This window comes from Alexandromys fortis, unplaced genomic scaffold (genome assembly GCF_014885135.2).
Source record: "Alexandromys fortis isolate MF-2015 unplaced genomic scaffold, M_Fortis_MF-2015_v1.1 scaffold_144, whole genome shotgun sequence".
NCBI lineage: Eukaryota > Metazoa > Chordata > Mammalia > Rodentia > Cricetidae > Alexandromys > Alexandromys fortis.
In genome coordinates, this window is record NW_026068021.1 from 539,129 (window position 1) to 557,975 (window position 18,847).

At 49.6% G+C, this 18,847-nt stretch overlaps 1 protein-coding gene across 2 annotated transcripts in view; it reads right to left on the reverse strand.

Moving 5' to 3' along the window:
• Foxk1 (forkhead box K1) overlaps positions 1-12,369 on the reverse strand; it is a 70,105-nt gene extending 57,736 nt beyond the window's left edge. For both annotated transcript variants that reach the window (XM_050163178.1, XM_050163177.1), the window contains exon 1: positions 11,803-12,369. In XM_050163178.1, the coding sequence (XP_050019135.1) occupies positions 11,803-12,341 (539 nt within the window). In that variant the 5' untranslated portion in view covers positions 12,342-12,369. The remainder of the gene's footprint in view (positions 1-11,802) is intronic.
• Positions 12,370-18,847: the final 6,478 nt, after the last annotated feature.

Here is an 18,847-nt window from a genome sequence, read left to right on the forward strand (position 1 = left end):
AGCAACCTCAGCCAGTTCAGAAACCCACAGGCAGTGTGCACTGATAATATTGTCTCTCTGTTTTAAATAGGGTCTCACTTTGTAGTTCAGGCTAGCCTCAAATTCACATCCTCCTCCCTAGGCTTTCCGAGTATGGGGGTTACAGGCAGGTGCTATCCTGCAGGTGATAACCTGCCTGCCTTTAAAACTTTACTCACAAACATAGGCAGCTGGCAAGGCTTTGGTCCCAGGCTGCAGCTGGCCACCCTCTTCTCAGATAGACGGGCCAGTTGCTCAGTCAGTGAGCTGCTGTTTCCTTCTGTCTGGGCATGCTGCCCTTTCCTGGAGAGGCCAGGAACAGAGCCCTGCTCACAGTCATGAGTGGAAGTGAGATTGGTTGCTCTCTTCCCTCTATCTGCCACCAGCCATGCAGATTTCGCTGAACTGCACAGGGCAAGCTGGGGCTGGTGCAACCACCAGATGCAGAAAGCTCTGACCTCAAGAGACTCTTAAGCAACAGCCAATACTCATCCCACCACCCACTCACCTGCCGTGGCAGGGCAAGCTTGTCAGGCACCTGGGCACGGTGGTACACACCTATAACCCAGCACTTGGAAGACTGATAAAGGAGAATCCTAAGTTCAAAGTCAGCCTGATCTACAACAAGAAAACCTATCTAAAAAGGAAACACACACACACACAACAGTAGCAACAACTGCTTGTTAGGTAAATGCACCTGGCACAGCAGGCTGAAAGAGACAGGCAGACACACAATAGCCACCTACCTGTCAGTCCTACCATCTGCAAGGACAGGGATGAGATGCTGAGGAGTTGGACTCCAATGGAGTTAAGATGCCCAGGATGAACAGTGACACCACCGCGAAAAACAACTCCTGGCTTGAGAGATGGCTCAGTAGGAAAGGGACTGCCATGCAAGTGTGAGGATCTGAGTTCGAATCCCCAGAACCCACATAAGACCAGGCATGGACAGGAGGCATCTCTAATTCCAGAGCTCCTGTAGGGAGGTGGGAGATCTAAACAGAAGAATCCTCCGCTGTGACAGGGATAAACTGGTACACTGCAGTGCTCAGCAGCTGGGAGACCTGTGGCCCTGAAGCTGCACCAAGGACTCTGGGGGACAGCCTGTACCTATGGCTACTCAAGTGTAAATGAAAAGCTGAACAGAAAAAAAAAAAAGCAAGCAAACAAAAACACCAGTGTCAGTGCTCAATGCAGCTGGAGAAGGGTCTAGATTCTCCAGGGCATCCCTTGCCAGTCAATCTAGGGTAAGGGAATGGGAAATGTGCCCACGCTGTGATTTATAGACAAAAACGCCCAGGAAAGGGAGCTGAACATTGAGCAGTGTTCTATGTGCTGGGACTAAACCAAGGAGCCAGCATTTCTTGGCTGATGTGACTGAAACCAGAGGCAGCTGGATATTCCTGGGTATTCCTGGGGGAAGGATGTTTTCCTCCAGCTTCATTCCCAGAGCAGGGCCCGACCTGGGAGGCAGACTGGATCTGTGCTTCCCAAGGACAGAACAAGGAGCCCCTCACCTCCACAGGGTCCCCTTTTCTGCAACCTAGGGCCAAGGTGGCTGGCAGATGGCGACCAGCCTCAATCCTTCTACACCAGTCCCAAGTGCTGCCGAGTTCACAAGTCACTCTCAATCCGTGCCTGACAGGCAAGGCCTCTTGGTAACACAGGAGGCTCCTCACGTGTCACACGCACTGCCAATCACAGGGCCGAGCAGCACTTCTGAGAGGCTTTCTGGTCCCAGCACCCTGTATCGCCTGTGCGTCTGGTTTATCTGCTGCCCACCACAATCACCATGCAGGAACATACAGCCCCCTACACAGTTGTACAATTTCAACTATACACAAGGAAGTTATATATTTTCTTAAAAAATAATTTCAGTGCTAAAGACTAAATCCAGCATCGTCTATGTGGTAGGCAAATACACCACCACTGGGCCACACCCCCGGCCACTCACTGTGGGATTCTAGGTAGGTGCTCCACTACTGAGCCACACCCTCAGCCAGGTCAGGCAACATGAGACCCTGTCTCAGAAAGAAGAACAACAAAACTCTGCGGCATCAAAGAGCTTGTTCCTATTAAGATCTACATTAAAAAAAAAATCGTTGGGACTGGAGAGATGGCTCAGTAGTTAAGAGCACTGCTCTTTCAGAGGACCCAGGTTTAGTCTAGCACCCACATGGCAGCTCACACCTGTCTGCAACCAAATTTACACAAGGAACTCAAGGCTAAAATGGCCTTTCTTTATTCAGAAGGGTGTAGAGAAACTGCATGACTCACTCCAAGATTTCTCCCACCGCCAAGGTATGGTGTCATAAACCCACGAGTGCCAGTGAAGGAGTGAGCCCCAGCATGAGACACAGTGAGGGTTTGAACTTAGAGCGAGCACTGAACACCAGGTCATGGATGCGGCTCAGGTTCTGCACTGCAATGAACCCTAAAGAAGCCACTTGACAATTCCTGGTGAGAGATAAAAGCCAGGCAGGCACGTGTATCTGGCAAGTCACTCAAATGCTCCTCTGGTTTCCGGCTACGGTGCTGTGTGGCCAAATCTTCCCCATGTCCTCCAGCCAAAATAACATAACGCAGCAGACTGAGAGCAGAAGCAGCTCGGAATTCAGCCAGCTCGTTCCGTCAGACGCTCAAGAGGCTTACAATAAACTGAATAACTGGCTGGTGAAATGGCTCTGCAGGTAAAAACACTCACTCAGAGGCCTCTTGACCAGAGATCTACTGCCAGGATCCAGGGTAGGAGAGCAGCAATGCCTGAAAACTGTCCTCTGCCCTACATATGTGTGGTGGCATGCAAGTCTGTACAAACACATGCACTCACACACAATAGTAATAAATAAAATAAATTAAAAAAAAAACCCAAAAGATTCAAAAGTGACAATACAACCATATAATGCACCTTGTTCTAAATGGGACGCTTCATTGAGACAGGCTCTTCTATGAAGCCTAGACTGGCCCACAACTCAAAACCTCCTCCAACTACTTAAATGATGAGGTAACCGCCGTGTTCCACCACATCTGGCCAAATACAGGTTTTTTTTTTTTTTTTCTTCTTCATAGAAAACGTCCTTTTGGTTTTTGCTTGTCTGTTTTGTTCTTTGAGACAAGGTCTCGGTATAGCTTGTTTCAGCCTCAAACTTGCTATGTAGCCAGGGATGTCCTAGATGTCCTAGAACTTCTATTCCTCCCAACTCCACCTCTCCAGTGCTGGGACTCAGGCTCCAGCTACTCCCTGCTCCCTTGCGCACGTGTGCTTTCTCTCTCTCTTTTTCACTCTCTTTCTCTCTCTCATTAACCAGCAACATTTTACCAGGAAAGCTAGAAACTTGGGAGAAATGACACTTTGAAAACCAATTACAGAATCTCTAAACCAGTTATAACAGGGCCCATTTCCAGGAATCAAAATTAAAGCATTTTTTTCTATAATCCTCTCATTTTAATATGAAATGCCTTAAATGTAGGGTAATTATGGAAATGAGGCATGGATGCAATTTGAGTTGTCATTAATTTAGCAAGTTTATCCCCCGACATTCACAAGATGCAAAAACAGCAAACAGCAAATCACTCGGTCTCCAAACCCGGCTCCTTTGCTTTCATTTCCACTTTTTAAAGCAGAGCTGCGTCTTCTTCCAAAGCACCAAGAAAGAACTCCCATGACATCTCTACACGGTCAGTGTCACCTCGAAATGGCTTCCGTAAGCTCAGTACAAACTCAGTGAGGATGCACTACGTGACCACCATCTTTCCCATGGACCGCTCTTCAAAATTATATATTATATAATGACTATATATGTTAGATGGATGGATGGATGAGACAGACAGACAGACATGAAACACTGGCTGTGGTGGTGCACATCTGTGATCCCAGCAGTCAGTCATCCTTAACTACAGAGGACACTGAAGGCCAACCTGGGATCCATAAGACTCCATCCTCAACAAAAGAGAATCTGTAAAAGTCTCATTCCTTAAGTAATAAACCCTGAGCCCTCAGTGCAAACTGAACAGATTACATTTTTAATGCAGAATTGTTGTGCCAGTACCTAATTCACTACATCCCCACATACTTTCTTGTTTTAGTCTTCTGTAGCTTTAGCTGGCCATGAACTTACTATGTAGCCAATGCTGGCTATGAACTTCTTTCTGATCCTCCTGCCTCCATCCACTAGATGCTGGAATTACAGGTGTGCAGCCCTGGAACAGAACACTGGGTTGTGCACACACCAGACAAAAACACACTCACTGAGTTGCAGCCCCAGGCCCCTGTGGACCTTTTGGAAGCAACTCTGTAACCAGACCACAGTACAGTGGGCTTAAAACCCTGACAAGCAATAGCAGGTGGTTCCCAACAGAAGCAAGCCTTCCTGTAGAAGGGTTGGTCTATCAGTCCTGACCTTGTAAGTGCTCAGGCAATAGCTCTCTCTCCCCACCTTCCAGCATGCTGCACTCCAGCCCTCCTCCCCGGAACCCAACAATCATCCCACCCCACCCCACACCTGTTCTCAGGCCTTTCATTTGGATCTTCCCCACTCCAAGGTCCCAGGACCAGTGTTGCTGTCTCCTCTTCCAGGTGGCATCTGCTGCCCTTCCAGCTATAAGAGTCTGAACCTCTAATCTCCTTCCTTCTGTGCTATGCCAGGGTCCCTTCATGCAGACACTGGATAAGTAAAACCCCAGTCCCACACTCTCCAGCTGTGACCCCTGGACAGGCTGACCTGATACCCTCTCCCATACTAATGGGCAAGAGAAGCTGAGCACCAACACCCATTCCTGCCTAACCTGCCCAATCCAGCAGCTCCCTGAGGGGTGGGGGGAGGCACCAGGGTGGAGGACTCCAGAAGAAGAGGGATGCTGGGACCAGCCCTGGTGGAGAAGTTCAGCAACGAAAGAAGTCAGAGGAACTGTCCATCTTCACTAAGTCAGGCATCTTCAAATGGATTTCAGCATATCGTTTAGCTGCTAGCTAGCTGCTCAATGACTTAAAACTAATTGGCTACTGCCAACTGACCAGCTGTAAACAGCAAAGAACTGTCATGTTTCTTTTCGCTAGGTCTGAAGCAATTCCTTGGGTAGCAAGGTGGTCATTACAATTGGTTACAGTTTTATCAGGATGCAAATCTGATGACTGTGATCTATAACTTACACCATCAGTCCCGTGCCCTGAGGCACAGCCCCTCAGTCCCTCTGATTACCAGATGCTGGCATCCAAATAAACCATGAAGAGTCCTAGTGACGACTCACGGAGCTCGGGCAGCGACTGGCAAAAGCTGCTAACACAGTGCCACAGCCTGTCACCCCAGCACTTGGGGAGGCAGGAGGCCAGCCCGAGTCACATGGTGAGTTCACGGCTGCCCAACATAAAGGGGTGTGAGGGTGTGGGCGAAGAGCTCAGCCAGTAGAACCAAACAAGCATGACAAGCTGAGGCTGATCCCCGGAACCCATGTATAAAAGCCAGGCTTCATGGTACATGCTCATGATTGCAGCAGTAAGGAGGCAGAGAAGGGACAGTCCCCAGGGCTCCATGGCCAGCTGGCCTAGCCTACCTGGTAAGAACCAGGTTCAGTGAGAGACCCTGCCTCTAAACACAAGGTGGATAGCTCCTGATAAACAATGCAGGAGGCTGTCCTCTCTCTCTCTCTCTCTCTCTCTCTCTCTCTCTCTCTCTCTCTCTCTCTCTCTCTCCCACACACACACACACACACACACACACACACACACACACACACACACACAAAATCTAATCAAGAAGACAGTTTGTCTCCTGACTGCTGCACCAAAAACCAGCTAAGTGGCAGGGTTTTTTTCTACTTATTTACTTATTATGTATACAATATTCTGTCTGTGTGTATGTCTGCAGGCCAGAAGAGGGCACCAGACCTCATCCCAGACGGTTGTGAGCTACCACGTGGTTGCCGGGAATTGAACTCAGGACCCCTGGAAGAGCAGGCAATGCTCTCAACCACTGAGCCATCTCTCCAGCCCCTGCTAAGTGGCAGTTTTGACAAAAAAGAAAAGATAAAGATCAAACTGGAATTTGATCCAATCTCTGGGTTTGATCCAACACCCATTTGTGTACTTAAAAAGAGAAGGTCTGCTCCTATCTCTCAAATTCAATTTGAAGAGGAGCCGTGGGACCTGCGAGGTACAAATGACCCTAGTCCTTCCAGGCCCCCTCAGCAAGAGTGACACACGTCCTTCCGGGCTGGGGAGGTGGTGAACGGGAAAGTGCTCACTGAGGAGCACGAGGGCTTGAGCGTGCCATCCAAGACACTGGCAAAAATCAGGGTGGGCACCGGGTGGTGGTGGCGCACACTTTTAATCCCAGCACTCGGGAGGCAGAGACAGGTGGATAAATTTCTGAGTTTGAGAACAGTCTGGTTTACAGAGGGAATTCCAGGAGAGGCTCCAAAACTACAGAGAAACCCTGTCTCACAGAAAAAAAAAATCAGGTGGACTTGTGATCTCAGAGCTAGGGAGGTAGCAGAGAGGAGGATCCCTGGGACCCAACAGCAGCCAGCTAGCCTAAGTGACGAGCTCCGGGTTCTGTGAGAGATCCTATCTTAAAACAAACAAGAAAGGAAGGAAGGAAGGAAGGAAGGAAGGAAGGAAGGAAGGAAGGAAGGAAGGAAGGAAGGAAGGAAGGAAACTCCTGAGAAATGATACCCAAAGTTGATCTCTGAGCCCTGTACTATTCACGCACATGTGCACATGTACCCCATACATAGTTACGCAGGCACACGTGCAAACAAGAGATAGAAGACAGACAGACAGCCCCATGCCTGGACCTTATTTGGACTTTGCTTCTAGCAAATCCTGGGGGAGAAATCAGATCATTGAGAAGCAGTTGGGTTCTGAGTGAGTACTGCCCACAGGACAGCTTACTATTTTTTTTGTAGGTGAGATGAGCCGCCATAGTGACCTTTCTCTCCTTTTAAAGGATCCTTATCTTTCTCAGGGCAACGCGACACCTACAATTTGCTTCTAGATTAAGCATAACTGGGGAGTTATACGGAGTAGTGGAGTAGCTGTAAGATAGTCACTGTGGATGCTGGTGCTGGGCACATGGAAGTTCAGTACTCAGTGTTTTTATTTTTTTCTTCAGCAGTGGGAATCAAACTTGATCCCTTGCCGAGTGGAACCAGGGGACTTGAAGCAAGCACTCTGCTGTGGCACTGGAACAGGAAGAGCTAAGAAGGGGTAAATGCATCTTTCAAGTTCAACAACCAATTCCAAAGCAAACAGTAAAAAGAAACATATAGACACCAACACAGACACACATACACTTGAGAGCAAAAGTACGGAAGCCCACTCAAGAAGACGGTGAATCAAACTCGAGACACAAATACAACCTGGTGATACAGGCCTGTTATCCCAGCTATTCTGCAGACAGAGTTCAAGGGAACCGTGGACTACTTAGTAAGAACTTGTCTCAAAATAAAAAATGAAAAGAGGGGCCGGGCGGTGGTGGCGCAAGCCTTTAATCCCAGCACTCGGGCGGCAGAGGCAGGAGGATCTCAGTGAGTTCAAGACCAGCCTGGTCTACAAGAGCTAGTTCCAGGACAGGCTCCAAAACCACAGAGAAACCCTGTCTCAAAAAAAAAAAAAAAAAAAAAAAAAAAAAAAAAAAAAAAAAAAAAAAAAAAGAAAAGAGGGCTGGAGGGTGTGACTCAGTGGTAGAGCAATTGCTAGAATCCCCTAGTGAGGGGCTGGGGTGTGGCTTAGTGGTAGAGCACCTGCCTAGAATCACAAGTGAGGGGCTGGGGTGTGGCTCAGTGGTAGAGTGCCTACTTAGCAAGTACAAAGCCCTAGGTTTGCTCCCCAGTACACCTCTGCCTGTAGCCGGCAGCTGTGGGTGGTTCTCCACCCAAGGATCAAACACCAGCTATGTGAGGAGACACTTTCCCCGACAACAGTAACTGAAAGTACTGAAGGTTTGAAGATAAACTTCTAGCAACCACTGGGGCTGGATTCTGGTTTCACTCCTGTGTGGGAGATGCCTAGGAGAATGTGTGGTGTGTGCAAATGTCACCCATATGGCTGTCACTGTCATCTATCCTGAGGGTGGAGTAGAAGGCAGCTAAGGATGGCGCTGTTTGGGAATCAGTGTGGGCGTACACAAGGGACAAAACTGCCAAGCCTGGAGCTACTGGGGCTTGCTGAAGGCAGGCAATGGTTAAGTCAACAAAATTCTAATGCAAAACAGGCTAACAAAACAAGAGATAGGCATAGAAAAAAATTGCCATTATTTACAGATCATTAATGAACTTTTCATTTCAAGATAAAAATTGGGGGGGGGGTAAATAAAAAAGCGAGCTTTGGTGTTGGAGAGCGGTCTCTCTGGTGGTGAAGTGCCAGCATGAGGACTTCAGATCCCCAGCACCCAAGCAAAGGATGGGTGTACACAGGCACATGCGCGCGCACACACACACACACACATTCATACACACAGTACACCTACAACTGCCTTGCTCTGAACTCACTGGAGTAACTGGATTATTTTCAATGTCAACATGCTGAAACAGCACTCTAACCCCAAACTTGACAACATCCTGTCCTATCCATGAGACCATTTCTTTTGGAGCTCCCTAGGTCAAAAACCACGGCAGACCCCCAGAACTGCTCAGCTAGCCTGCTGACATGCTTTTCTGAAGTGGGACAGATACGCCATCCATTGCTGGTTTTCCTTCCGCACACTGGCTATGACTCTGCGGGCATGGACTGTGCTCAGAAACACTCCCCGAGTCAGACACACGCAGCTGACCTGGGGAGAAGGCTCCACTGGGTTTGCCACACAGGCATAAGACCCAAGTTCAATTCTGAGAAGTCACATAAAGAAGCTAGACATGCTGGTGAGGGATCACAATCCCAGTGCTCAGGAGGCAGAAAGAGATAGCCCTGGGACTTGCTAGCTAGCCAACCTTGACATCCAGATTCGGTGAAACACCCTGCCCCGCAAAATAACGGAAAGGCTAAACGAAGAAGACATTCAAAGTTGACTTCTAGTCTCCACACGTGAACATACAATACAGTCAGGAGAATGGGTTATGTGCACATGCACACATGCATAAACGCACACACTCTGCAAGGGCTGCAGGGCTCAATGGTAAATCCCTTCCCTGCCAGCTAAGCCACCATGCTCAGACACGTACCCACTGCACATGCCAGCTCCTGAGAGACAGATTTCCAGGCACTGCACCCAACATCATTTCAAAAATAGCAGCCTTGGCCTGATCAGTAGATGAGCAGGACCCTGTGGTTTGAAACTTTGCCCACCATGGGGAGACAATCCCACGCGAAAGAAAGTCTTCTATTTCAAAGGCAGGGAGTGGGGCTGGGGAGAAGTCGGAGAGTGAGAGCGCTTGCTGCACAAGCAGGAGGGCGTGAGTCTGGATCCCCAACAACCATATAAAAAGCCAGGTGTGGTTTCCTGCGAAGCTGCAACCCCAGTGTTGGGGGGTGGAGACAGGAGGATGACTGGGGCTTGATGGCTGCCAACCTAGCTCCAGGTTCCATCTGAGACTCTTCCTCGGGGGAATAAGGTAGAGAGTGACAGAGCAGGACGCCCAGTGGCCTCTTCCTTTGACTTGTGTGTGTGCAGCCCCATCCCTAACAATACAGTAAGCTAGACTCTGGCAGGGGTGGTTGGGATAAGAACCCTAAGAAGACAATGGGTTGAGGTGTTTCTAGAACCTGAGTTACAGGAAGAAGCCCGAGGAGGATGGAGAGAAAGATCATCTGTCAAGTTCTCAGGCCCAGGAATGTAGTTAATGACCCATTGAGTGAAACGATTGTTCCTCCCGGCAATCTGGCTTTATTTTCTTTCGGTGGTGGGGATGGAACCCAGGGTCTCGCGTGAGCTAGGGAAGCAAGCGGTCTACCACCCAGCAACAGTCCAGCCCTTGTACATTCAACAAGGACACAGCTTTCTGGTTTGGAAAAAGAAGGTGACATTCCTTCTCACACCTTAGTAAGATGAGTCACTGTTAGTGTTCAGAGTTATTCAGTCAGAATATATAACATATCTGGACCCTGGGAAGGTGGACATACCTTCCCAGGCAAGTACTCCAGACCTGGGAACGACCCCGGCAAAAACTCCACACTCAGGGAGCTCATAAACGTAAGTAACGAGACACTCACACCTGGCCGTGAACCTTGTCAAAGGAACACCAGCGAGAGTTAGAAGCAATTACTGAATAGAAAAAGAAAGTGCTGGGAAGGAAGCAATTAACATGGCTTTCCCCTAGTACATAAGATCTTGAGGTCCTGGACCTCAAGGGTGGCAGGGGACTAGGAATAATGGGAGTTTGGAAGAAGATAAAGTAGGCATGGTGTCGAATGTCACAGGAGCAGTGAGCCTGGGACCTGGGACGAGCAAGGGATCTGTACTTCCCACCATGTTCTGGGGGTAAATAGAGGCACAGCACTTCCTGCCCAGATACTAGATGTAAAGCCACTGCCTCCAGACTTGTTCTTAAGGCATGGACTGTCTCCCAACGAAGGCAGCTCCCTGGACCATACACCTCCCAGGGAACACCCTCCCTGGCAGGGGTAGGGCAGCTCAACAGTCCTTCCAGGTCCAGGCCAAGGAAGTGAACACTGGGGGCCTGACCTATGGGAGTCAAGGACAAGGAGTGTACCTAGATTACTCAGACCACAAGGGTCAGAAGTGGCCCTGGTGGCTCTGCCTAAATGGAATCAGAGTTGAAGGCCATGAGGGGGGGGGGGGCTATCTATGACAGAGTTCAGGCTGAGTGGAGTCTCATGCTGCCAGGGGAAAGCTAAGGGTCAGGGAGTGACCCTAGAAGAGAAGAGTGTTTTGGGGCCAGATGACCCAGAGAGTCCAGACAGGTTAGATGGAGATCAGGGTGATTTAACATTCTCAAGTCAACAGGGGTCAGAGATGACTTCTGTCTGGAGGTTTAGGCAGGGTGAGATTATAGGGGTTAGGGGTGGCCCTAGGGCTCCCAGGTTAAGTAGAGTCAGGGGTAACTGTTCCTGGCTGGTAAGGGTCAAGAGTGACCCCAGGTATTGGGGACAGGTGGGATCAGGGGCAACCTGGGTTCAGAAAGTAGGGGACCAGCATGGGAGGGGTGGAGGCCAGATGGAGTAGAGGTGTATGTGGGGGGGGGGGGGGGGGGAAGATAAGCATGAACCCCAGTGTTTAGGCCTGTCCAGGGTTGGAGTGACAGGGGGTTTCAGGATGCGTGGGGTCTGAGTTTGGTCCTACCAGTCAGTCAGGGCCCACCCAGGGATAAAGGCCCAGTGAGCTAACAGGGGGTCAGGCTTAGCTGGGTCGTGATTAACATCACAGGGTCAGAGCCAGGTGAAGGTCGGGATCACCGGGATCTTAGGGTTCAGGCTTAGCTGGGTGGAGAAACGTGGTAGCCAGGTGGTCGGACCAGGTGGGATCAAGATCAATCAGTGTAAGCAGGGGTTCAGAGCTAGGTGGGGTCAAGAATGGGAGATGCCTAGGTAATCAGAGCCGGGTGGAGTCGAGATTGGAGAGGCCAGTACCTGACAGGGTCGAGACGGGGGAGGGAGTGACCAGGGGCTAGGACCCAACAAAAAAAAACGAGCTGGGATGGGGGAGGAGGAGAGACCCAGAGGCCAGGCCAGGAGGAGGCGAGTTGAGGAGGTTGACCAGGGGTTCAGGACGGATAGGGTCGAGATCAGGGGGTGACAAGGGACCAAGCTGGGTGGGGTCGAGACCAGCGGGTGGCTAGGAGGTCCAGGCCAGATCCAGAGAGGGGTGACCCGGGGGATGGCGCCGCACTCACTGTTGGGGCAGCTGAAGGGCTGGCGCTCCCCGCCTCTGGAAGGCCCCGTCCACGAAGACACCGTTCTTGCCGAGGCAACGCAGATAGAAGTGAGGTTCCTGGAAGCTGAGTTGCAGGTGGCGCCGGGAGATGAAGCTCGACAGGCCCATGCTCAGGTCCACCGATCCCTGCGACGAGTTGCGGCCGATGGTGACGCTGGGCTGTCGCATCAGAAACTCGAACTCCCGGCCCTCCAAGCGCGCTAGGGCCGGCCCTGGGCTCTGGCGCACTGAAGCGGCGGCGGCGGCCACCAAGGCAGGAGCGGCGGTGGTGGCAGTGGCGGCGGTGGAGGGCACCGGGCCGGGGCTGGGGCCGGGACCGGGCACCGCGGGCACTGCGGGCGCCGCGGGCGGCCCGGGCGGAGGCTGCGCCGGCGGCGGCGGGGATGCGGTGGCCGGGAAGGCGGCGGCCGCGGCCGCGGCGCACAGCACAGGGCTGCAGGGAGCGGAGCGCAGCGCCAGAAGGGCGCGGGCGCCGCTGTCCTCGCCGACTTCGGCCATGTTCGCGCAGCTCCGAGCGGCTCCGGCGGCGGCCGAGGCGGCGCGGGGCGGGGCGGGGCGGGGCGGCGCACGCGGAAACCCGGACTGGATTACAGCGCGGAGCGGAGCTGGGGTGCCGCAGGACCCCTGACGCTGCGCGCGCAGCTTCCACCTCGGGGAGGGCGGGTACAGAGAGGCCGAGAGTCAAAGAGCCCCCTCCTCCCGCTCCGAAGTGCGCGTGGTGGTGTTTGACTCACTACGGTTTTAGGGGTGTCCTACTGAGATTGCAGGTCAAAGTTGCCCTTGGATGCTTGTAGCTAATCGCCGATCGCTTCTGCATCAAAGCCGTTCTTTGTAGTTTCGCTTTTTCCTTTTATAATGTTGCAAATTACATTTTATTCATTCATGTATTTACTTGTGGCTCACCATACCTGTGTGTGTGTGTGTGTGTGTGTGTGTGTGTGTGTGTGTATGTGTGTGTGTAGGTTGGGGGGGGACACCTTTCAGGTCTATTCTCTCTTACCCTGTGGGTTCTGAGGATGGAATTTAGGTCGAGCTTGGTGACAAGAACTTTTACCTACTGAGATATCTTGTTGGTCCTTGTTTTGTTGTTTGAGACGCTATCTCATACCCAGGCTGGCCTGGTTTGGCTACCTAGACCAGGCTGGCCGCAAATTCATGATTTTCCTGCTCAAGCATTACAGGTGTGTGCCACCAAGCCTAGCCCTTTTAATTAAGTAATTAATTAACTAATATTTCATACAGGGTCTCTTGCTATGTAGCTCAGACTGGCTTCCAACTGGTGACCCTTCTGGCTTAGGCTCCCAGAGTCTTGCTGGAGTCACAGGTGTACACTACCACGCCTGATTTCCCTTGTTCCTTTAAGGTGAACAGCTCTGCTGCTTCCTAGAGACTATGGACACCCTGGAGATGGACGGTAGTTGAATCATTAAATGGTGAATTTGGCAGCATCTGCATCCCTTGAGAACTTCAAGGTTCTGCACTAGGATGCTAATTCAGTCAATGCTTCCTTCAGGAACACACACACACCCGCGCACATACACGCACGCACGCGCGGGTTTTCTCACACTTAATGACTATGAAGGAGCTGACACCGTTGCTTGGTAAAGTGCCCGATTCATTCACACTCCAGGACTGAAGTTCATTCCCCAGTACCAACTTCAAAACCCGTTGAGAGCTTCTGTAATTCCAGCTCTTTAGGGTGGAGCCAGACAGATCGCTAAAGTTCATTGGCCAGCCTGCCTAACCAATCAATGAGCTCCACGTTCATGGGAGCCACTGTCTCAAAACAAAAACAAAAACAAAACTGAGAAAACAACAACAAAACAAGATAGAGACAGGCTGTGGTGGTGCACCACTTTGATCCAAGCACTTGAGAAGCAGAGGCAGGCTGATCTCTGTGAGTTCCAGGCCAGCCTGGTCTACAGAGCGAGATCCAGGACAGTCAGTACTGTTACACGGAGAAACCGTGTCTTGAAAACCCAAAACAAAGAGAGAGACAGAGAGCGACAGAGAGACAGAGAGACACAGAGAGAGAGAGAGATGTACACACTTGTGCATTCAAGTGCACGCACACGCACACAAGAATTTTTTTAAATAATGATCATGAGAATAGAGACGTAGGTCCTGCCCTCAATGAACTTCAGGACTAATGAAGAGACTGGTATGAATTAAGGATCCATAGAAATCAATGTCATGCTCACAGTCATACAGGGTGTATGTTGACAGCGTGCGTGGCAGAGTGTTGGGGCCAGGGCCGAAAGGAAGCGGGAGGGGGCGGGTCAAGGGCCGGTAGAAGGGAGATTAGGAGAAACGTCCCTGCCTACTGAGCTCCCATTCTTAACCCAAACAGGGGAGCCGATCCTGTTATGAAGCTTCTCAACCTTCCTAATACTCAGACTTCATAACTGTAACCTTGCTACTGTTATGAATTGTAAATATCTGATATCGGGGGAAGGGGAGGGAGGATGGGGGTTGTCACGACCCACAGGTTGAGAACCACTCTCAGGAGGGTTACAATGAGAGACAAGAGTATTTGAGAGTCAGGGGACAGAAGTTTCTTGGTTTTGGTTTAGGTTTTGCTTTGTTTTAGCTTGGTCTATTGGGTTTGTTTGTTTGTTTGTTTGTTTGGCCTTGGGCTCCCTAGCTGAAGTTGAATTCGTGGTCCACCTGTCTCCACCTTCAAAAGCTAGGGTGACAGGCATGCGTTAGCACACCCTTCTCGGGTTCTCATTTTCACGTTTTTCAGCACGAGCGTTAAATCCAGGGCCTCGTGCATGCAAGTGCTTTGGCACTGAGCTATGCCCCACCCCTTTAACATAATATTTTATTTTATTTATTATGTGTGTGCAGGTCAGAGAGAAACTCTCCTTCCACCACGTGGGACCTGGGGAATAACACTTGGGTCCTCAGCCTTGGTGGCAAGCCCCCTTACCTGCCAAGCCATCTTGCCAGCCTCGCACCGTGAACTTCTTGTATTTTCCATTTTCAATCAGGTTCCACCTAGTTCTCCAGACTGGCTTTATTCTCACGCTGTGACCCAGGTAGATCTTGAACCTGAGATGCTCCTGCCTCAGCCTTTACAGTAGCTAGGCAGGATTACATGCCCAAGTCACCAGACCTGGGAAACTGTGGCAAAGGAACCTGATTGAGGGGAGGACAGTGAGAGCAGGCTGAGGAGCCTCTTCCCCAAGTGAGGATTCTTGAACCAGAGTCCAGAGGATGCGCTGACATTGGCTGGGGCTGGAGGCGAAGTGTGAGAGGAGAGCTTACAGCCAAAGAGTGCGCGTGCTAACCCCTGGAAGTCTGTACTCAGACGGGATGGACAGAAGGTCACCGTGGCCATGAAAGAGCAACCAAGATGAGAGAAGGGCTGTGTAGGACCCCAAGAGCCATGAGAAGCACACCCATGTGCTTGTAAAAGAGTCACCCTGGATGCCATGGAGTTGGACTGAAACAGTGGTCAAAGTGGCTGTGGGATGCTGGGTAAGAAACTGCCAGCCTAAGTAAGGCAGGTTTAAGGAGAAAGATGGGGGAAAGCCACAGTCCCAGAAATATTGAACACACACACACATACTTTTTTCAATAATTTACTGTTTTTAATTGAGCTATACATATTTTCCCACTCCCCTTCCTTCCTCCCCGCTCCCCATCTACCCCTCTCCCATGCCCCCCATACTCCCAATTTTCTCAGATCTTATCTTTTTCTCCTTCCTATGTAGACCAATGTATGTCTTTCTTAGGGTCGTCTTGGTTATCTAGGCTCTCGAGTTGTGCACTGTAGGCTGGTTATTCTTTACTTTATGTCTAAAAGCCACCACTTATGAGTGAGTGCATATGATATTTATCTTTCTAGGTACAGGTTACCTCATTCAGTGTAGCTTTTTCTAGGTCTGTCCATTTGCCTGCAAATTTCAAGATGTCATTATTAATTTTTTTTACCACTGAGTAGTACTCCATTGTGTAAATATACCACATTGCCCTTATCTATTCTTTAGTTCAGGGGCATTTAGTCTGTTTCCAGGTTCTGGCTCTTGTGAATAATGCAGGTATGAACAAAGTTGAGCACATGTCCTTGTGGTATGATTGAGCATCCTTTGAGTATATGCCCAAGAGTGGTAGTGATGGGCCTTAAGGTAGATTGATTCCTAATTTTCTGAGAAATCTTCATACTGATTTTCAAAGTGGCTGTACAAGTTTTCACTCCACATCCTCTCCAGCATAAGTTGTCATCAGTGTTTTTGATCTTGGCCATTCTGACAGGTGTAAGATGGAATCTCAGAGTTGTTTTGATTTGCATTTCTCTGATGGCTAAGGATGTTGAGCATTTCCTTAAGTGTCTTTCAACCATTTTAGATTCCTCTTTTGAGAGTTCTCTGTTTAGGTCTGTACTCCATTTTTTAAAAACTGGATTATTTGTTCTTTTGATGTCTAGTTTCTTGAGTAGAAACTACTTTTTCTTTACAGAAGCTTCTCAGTTTCAGAAGGTCCCATTTATTAATTGTTTTTCTCAGTGTCTGTGCTACTGGGGCTATATTTAGGAAGTGGTCTTGTGCCAATGTGTTCAAGTGTACTTCCCACTTTCTCTTCTATGAGGTTCAGTGTGTTTTTTTTTAAAGATTTATTTATTTATTATGTATACAGTGTTCTGGCTGTATGTATACCTACATGCCAGAAGAGGGCACCAGATCTCATTACAGATGGGTGTGAACCACCATTTGGGTAATGGGAATTGAACTCAGGACCTCTGGAAGAGGTCTTAACCAGTGCTCTTAACTGCTGAGCCATCTCTCCAGCCCCAGCGTGGTTGTTTTTATGTTGAGGTCTTTGATTTGTTTGGACTTGAGTTTTGTACCTGGCAATAGACATGGATCTATTTGCATTCTTCTACATGTTGACATCCAGTTATGCCAGCATCATTTATTGAAGATGCTTTCTTTTTTCCATTTTATAATTTTAGCTTCTTCGTCAAAAATCAGGTGTTCATAGGCACACACACAGTTTTTAAAGTTCAGCGTAAGACTGGTTGGTGGCACACACTTGTAATCCCATTGATCAGTAACCAGAGGCAGGGGAATCTACTAAGAGTACTCGGTCAACCCAAGTTCCATAGTGAGAATCTGCCACGAACAACCACAGAGGGCTGGGGCAATGGCTCAGTCACTAAACTGCTTGCTGTGAAAGCATGGAGGCCAGAGTTTAATTCCTAGAACCCAGGAGAGAGAGAGAGAAAAAAAAAGCCTGCATGGTGCCACATGCTTGTCATCCCACCACGGGATGGTGGAGACAGGGGGATGCCTGGGGCTTGTTACCAGTCTGGCTTTACGGAGACCCTGTCTTATAGGAGGCGGATGTCATTTCGGAGGGTGACACCTGAGCTCTTCCTGACTCAGTGTACATGAGCACACACAAACACCCATGTGTACATAGTGCAACTGCACTCACAGACAACTTTTACCCTCAGGCACCAAATCCCATTTCTGGGCATATCCCCAAGAACTGAACACAAGGTGTGAGGAAGATATTTACATACAGGAAAGCTGTGTTCATGACAGCTCTACTCACAATAGCTAGAATGTGAAATGAAGTCAAGAATTCAAGCCAGCTGATGGTGCACACCTTTAATCTCAGCACCCAGGAGGCAGAGGCAGGCAAATCTCTGGGAGTGGTCAGCCTAGTCTACAGAGTGAGTTCCAGAACAACCGAAACTGCACAGAGAAACCCTGTCTTGAAAAAACAAATAAAAAAATAATTCACACACACACACACACACACACACACACTGTACATACATCCAAGGGAATATTAGCCTGAAAGGGAAGGAAAATGTGATACCAGCTGCAACATGGATGAATCTTGATGATACAACATGGAGTGATATAAGCCAGACCTGAAAGAACACAGGATCTAACGTAGCCTAGGCTGGCCTGGAACTTACTATGTAGCTGAGGATGACCCTAAAAACTTCTGGTCCTCCTGCCCCTACCAACTGAGTCACATCTCCACCCCAGCTCCTACAGTTCCACTTATATGAGGCCCAAAGACCGGTCACATTCACAGAGGCTAAAAATAGAATGGTGGGAGGCAAGGGTGTGGAACAGGGGCTAGTGTTTCAGTGGGGACAGAACTTCAGTGTAGGCTGGAGAGTTGAGATGGACAGTGTTGGTGATAGCACAGTGTTCCTTTGCTATCTGACTTTCCTTAAGACAGAGTCTTACATTGGTAGCCCAGGCTAATCTATTTGGAATTCTTCTTGTAGCTCAGGCTGGCCTTGGATTCAGGGTAATCCTTTTGACTCAGCCTCCCCAGTGCTGGAATTACTGGCCACTGTACCTGATGGTTGTACCACAATGTGAATTTAAAATTTTAGTGTGTGTGTGTGTGTGTGTGTGTGTGTGTGTGTGTGTGTGTGATGTAGGTACACCCGTGTGTGTAGGCATGCACCCCGCCTCACCCCCACCCAACCTGTTCGTGGGACACTAGGAGTCCTGCTCTATTACTGTCTGCTTTTGTTCCTTGAGACACTAGACCTGGAACTGTATTGGTGGCTAGTAAGCCCCAGCCATCTCCTGCCCAGCCCCCATAGTACTGGGGTAGCAAGTGTGTGTCCAGACATAACTAGATATGGTGCTGGGGATTTGAACTCAGGTCCTCATGCTTGTACAGCAAATGGCTCTTACCCACCGAGCCATCTCCTTAGTCCAAATGTGAATATTTTAGCGCCACTGATGTATGCCTGTATATTTTACATCAACAGAGCTGCAGGCAAGGCTAAAGAGGACAGGAGGTGTGGGTTGGGTCCTTTAAGGATCTGGGAACTGGATGTAGTGGTGTATGCCAGCTATCCTAGCGTTCAGGAGGCAGAGGCTGAAGGATAGCCAAAAATTCAAGGTCAGTGTGGTCTGGCACGCAAGACAAATCACAGAAGCTGAGTCTGAACACAGAAGGGGCCGAAGCAGGAAAAAATAAAAGATAATTTCTCCCTCCCTCCCTCCCTCCCTCCCTCC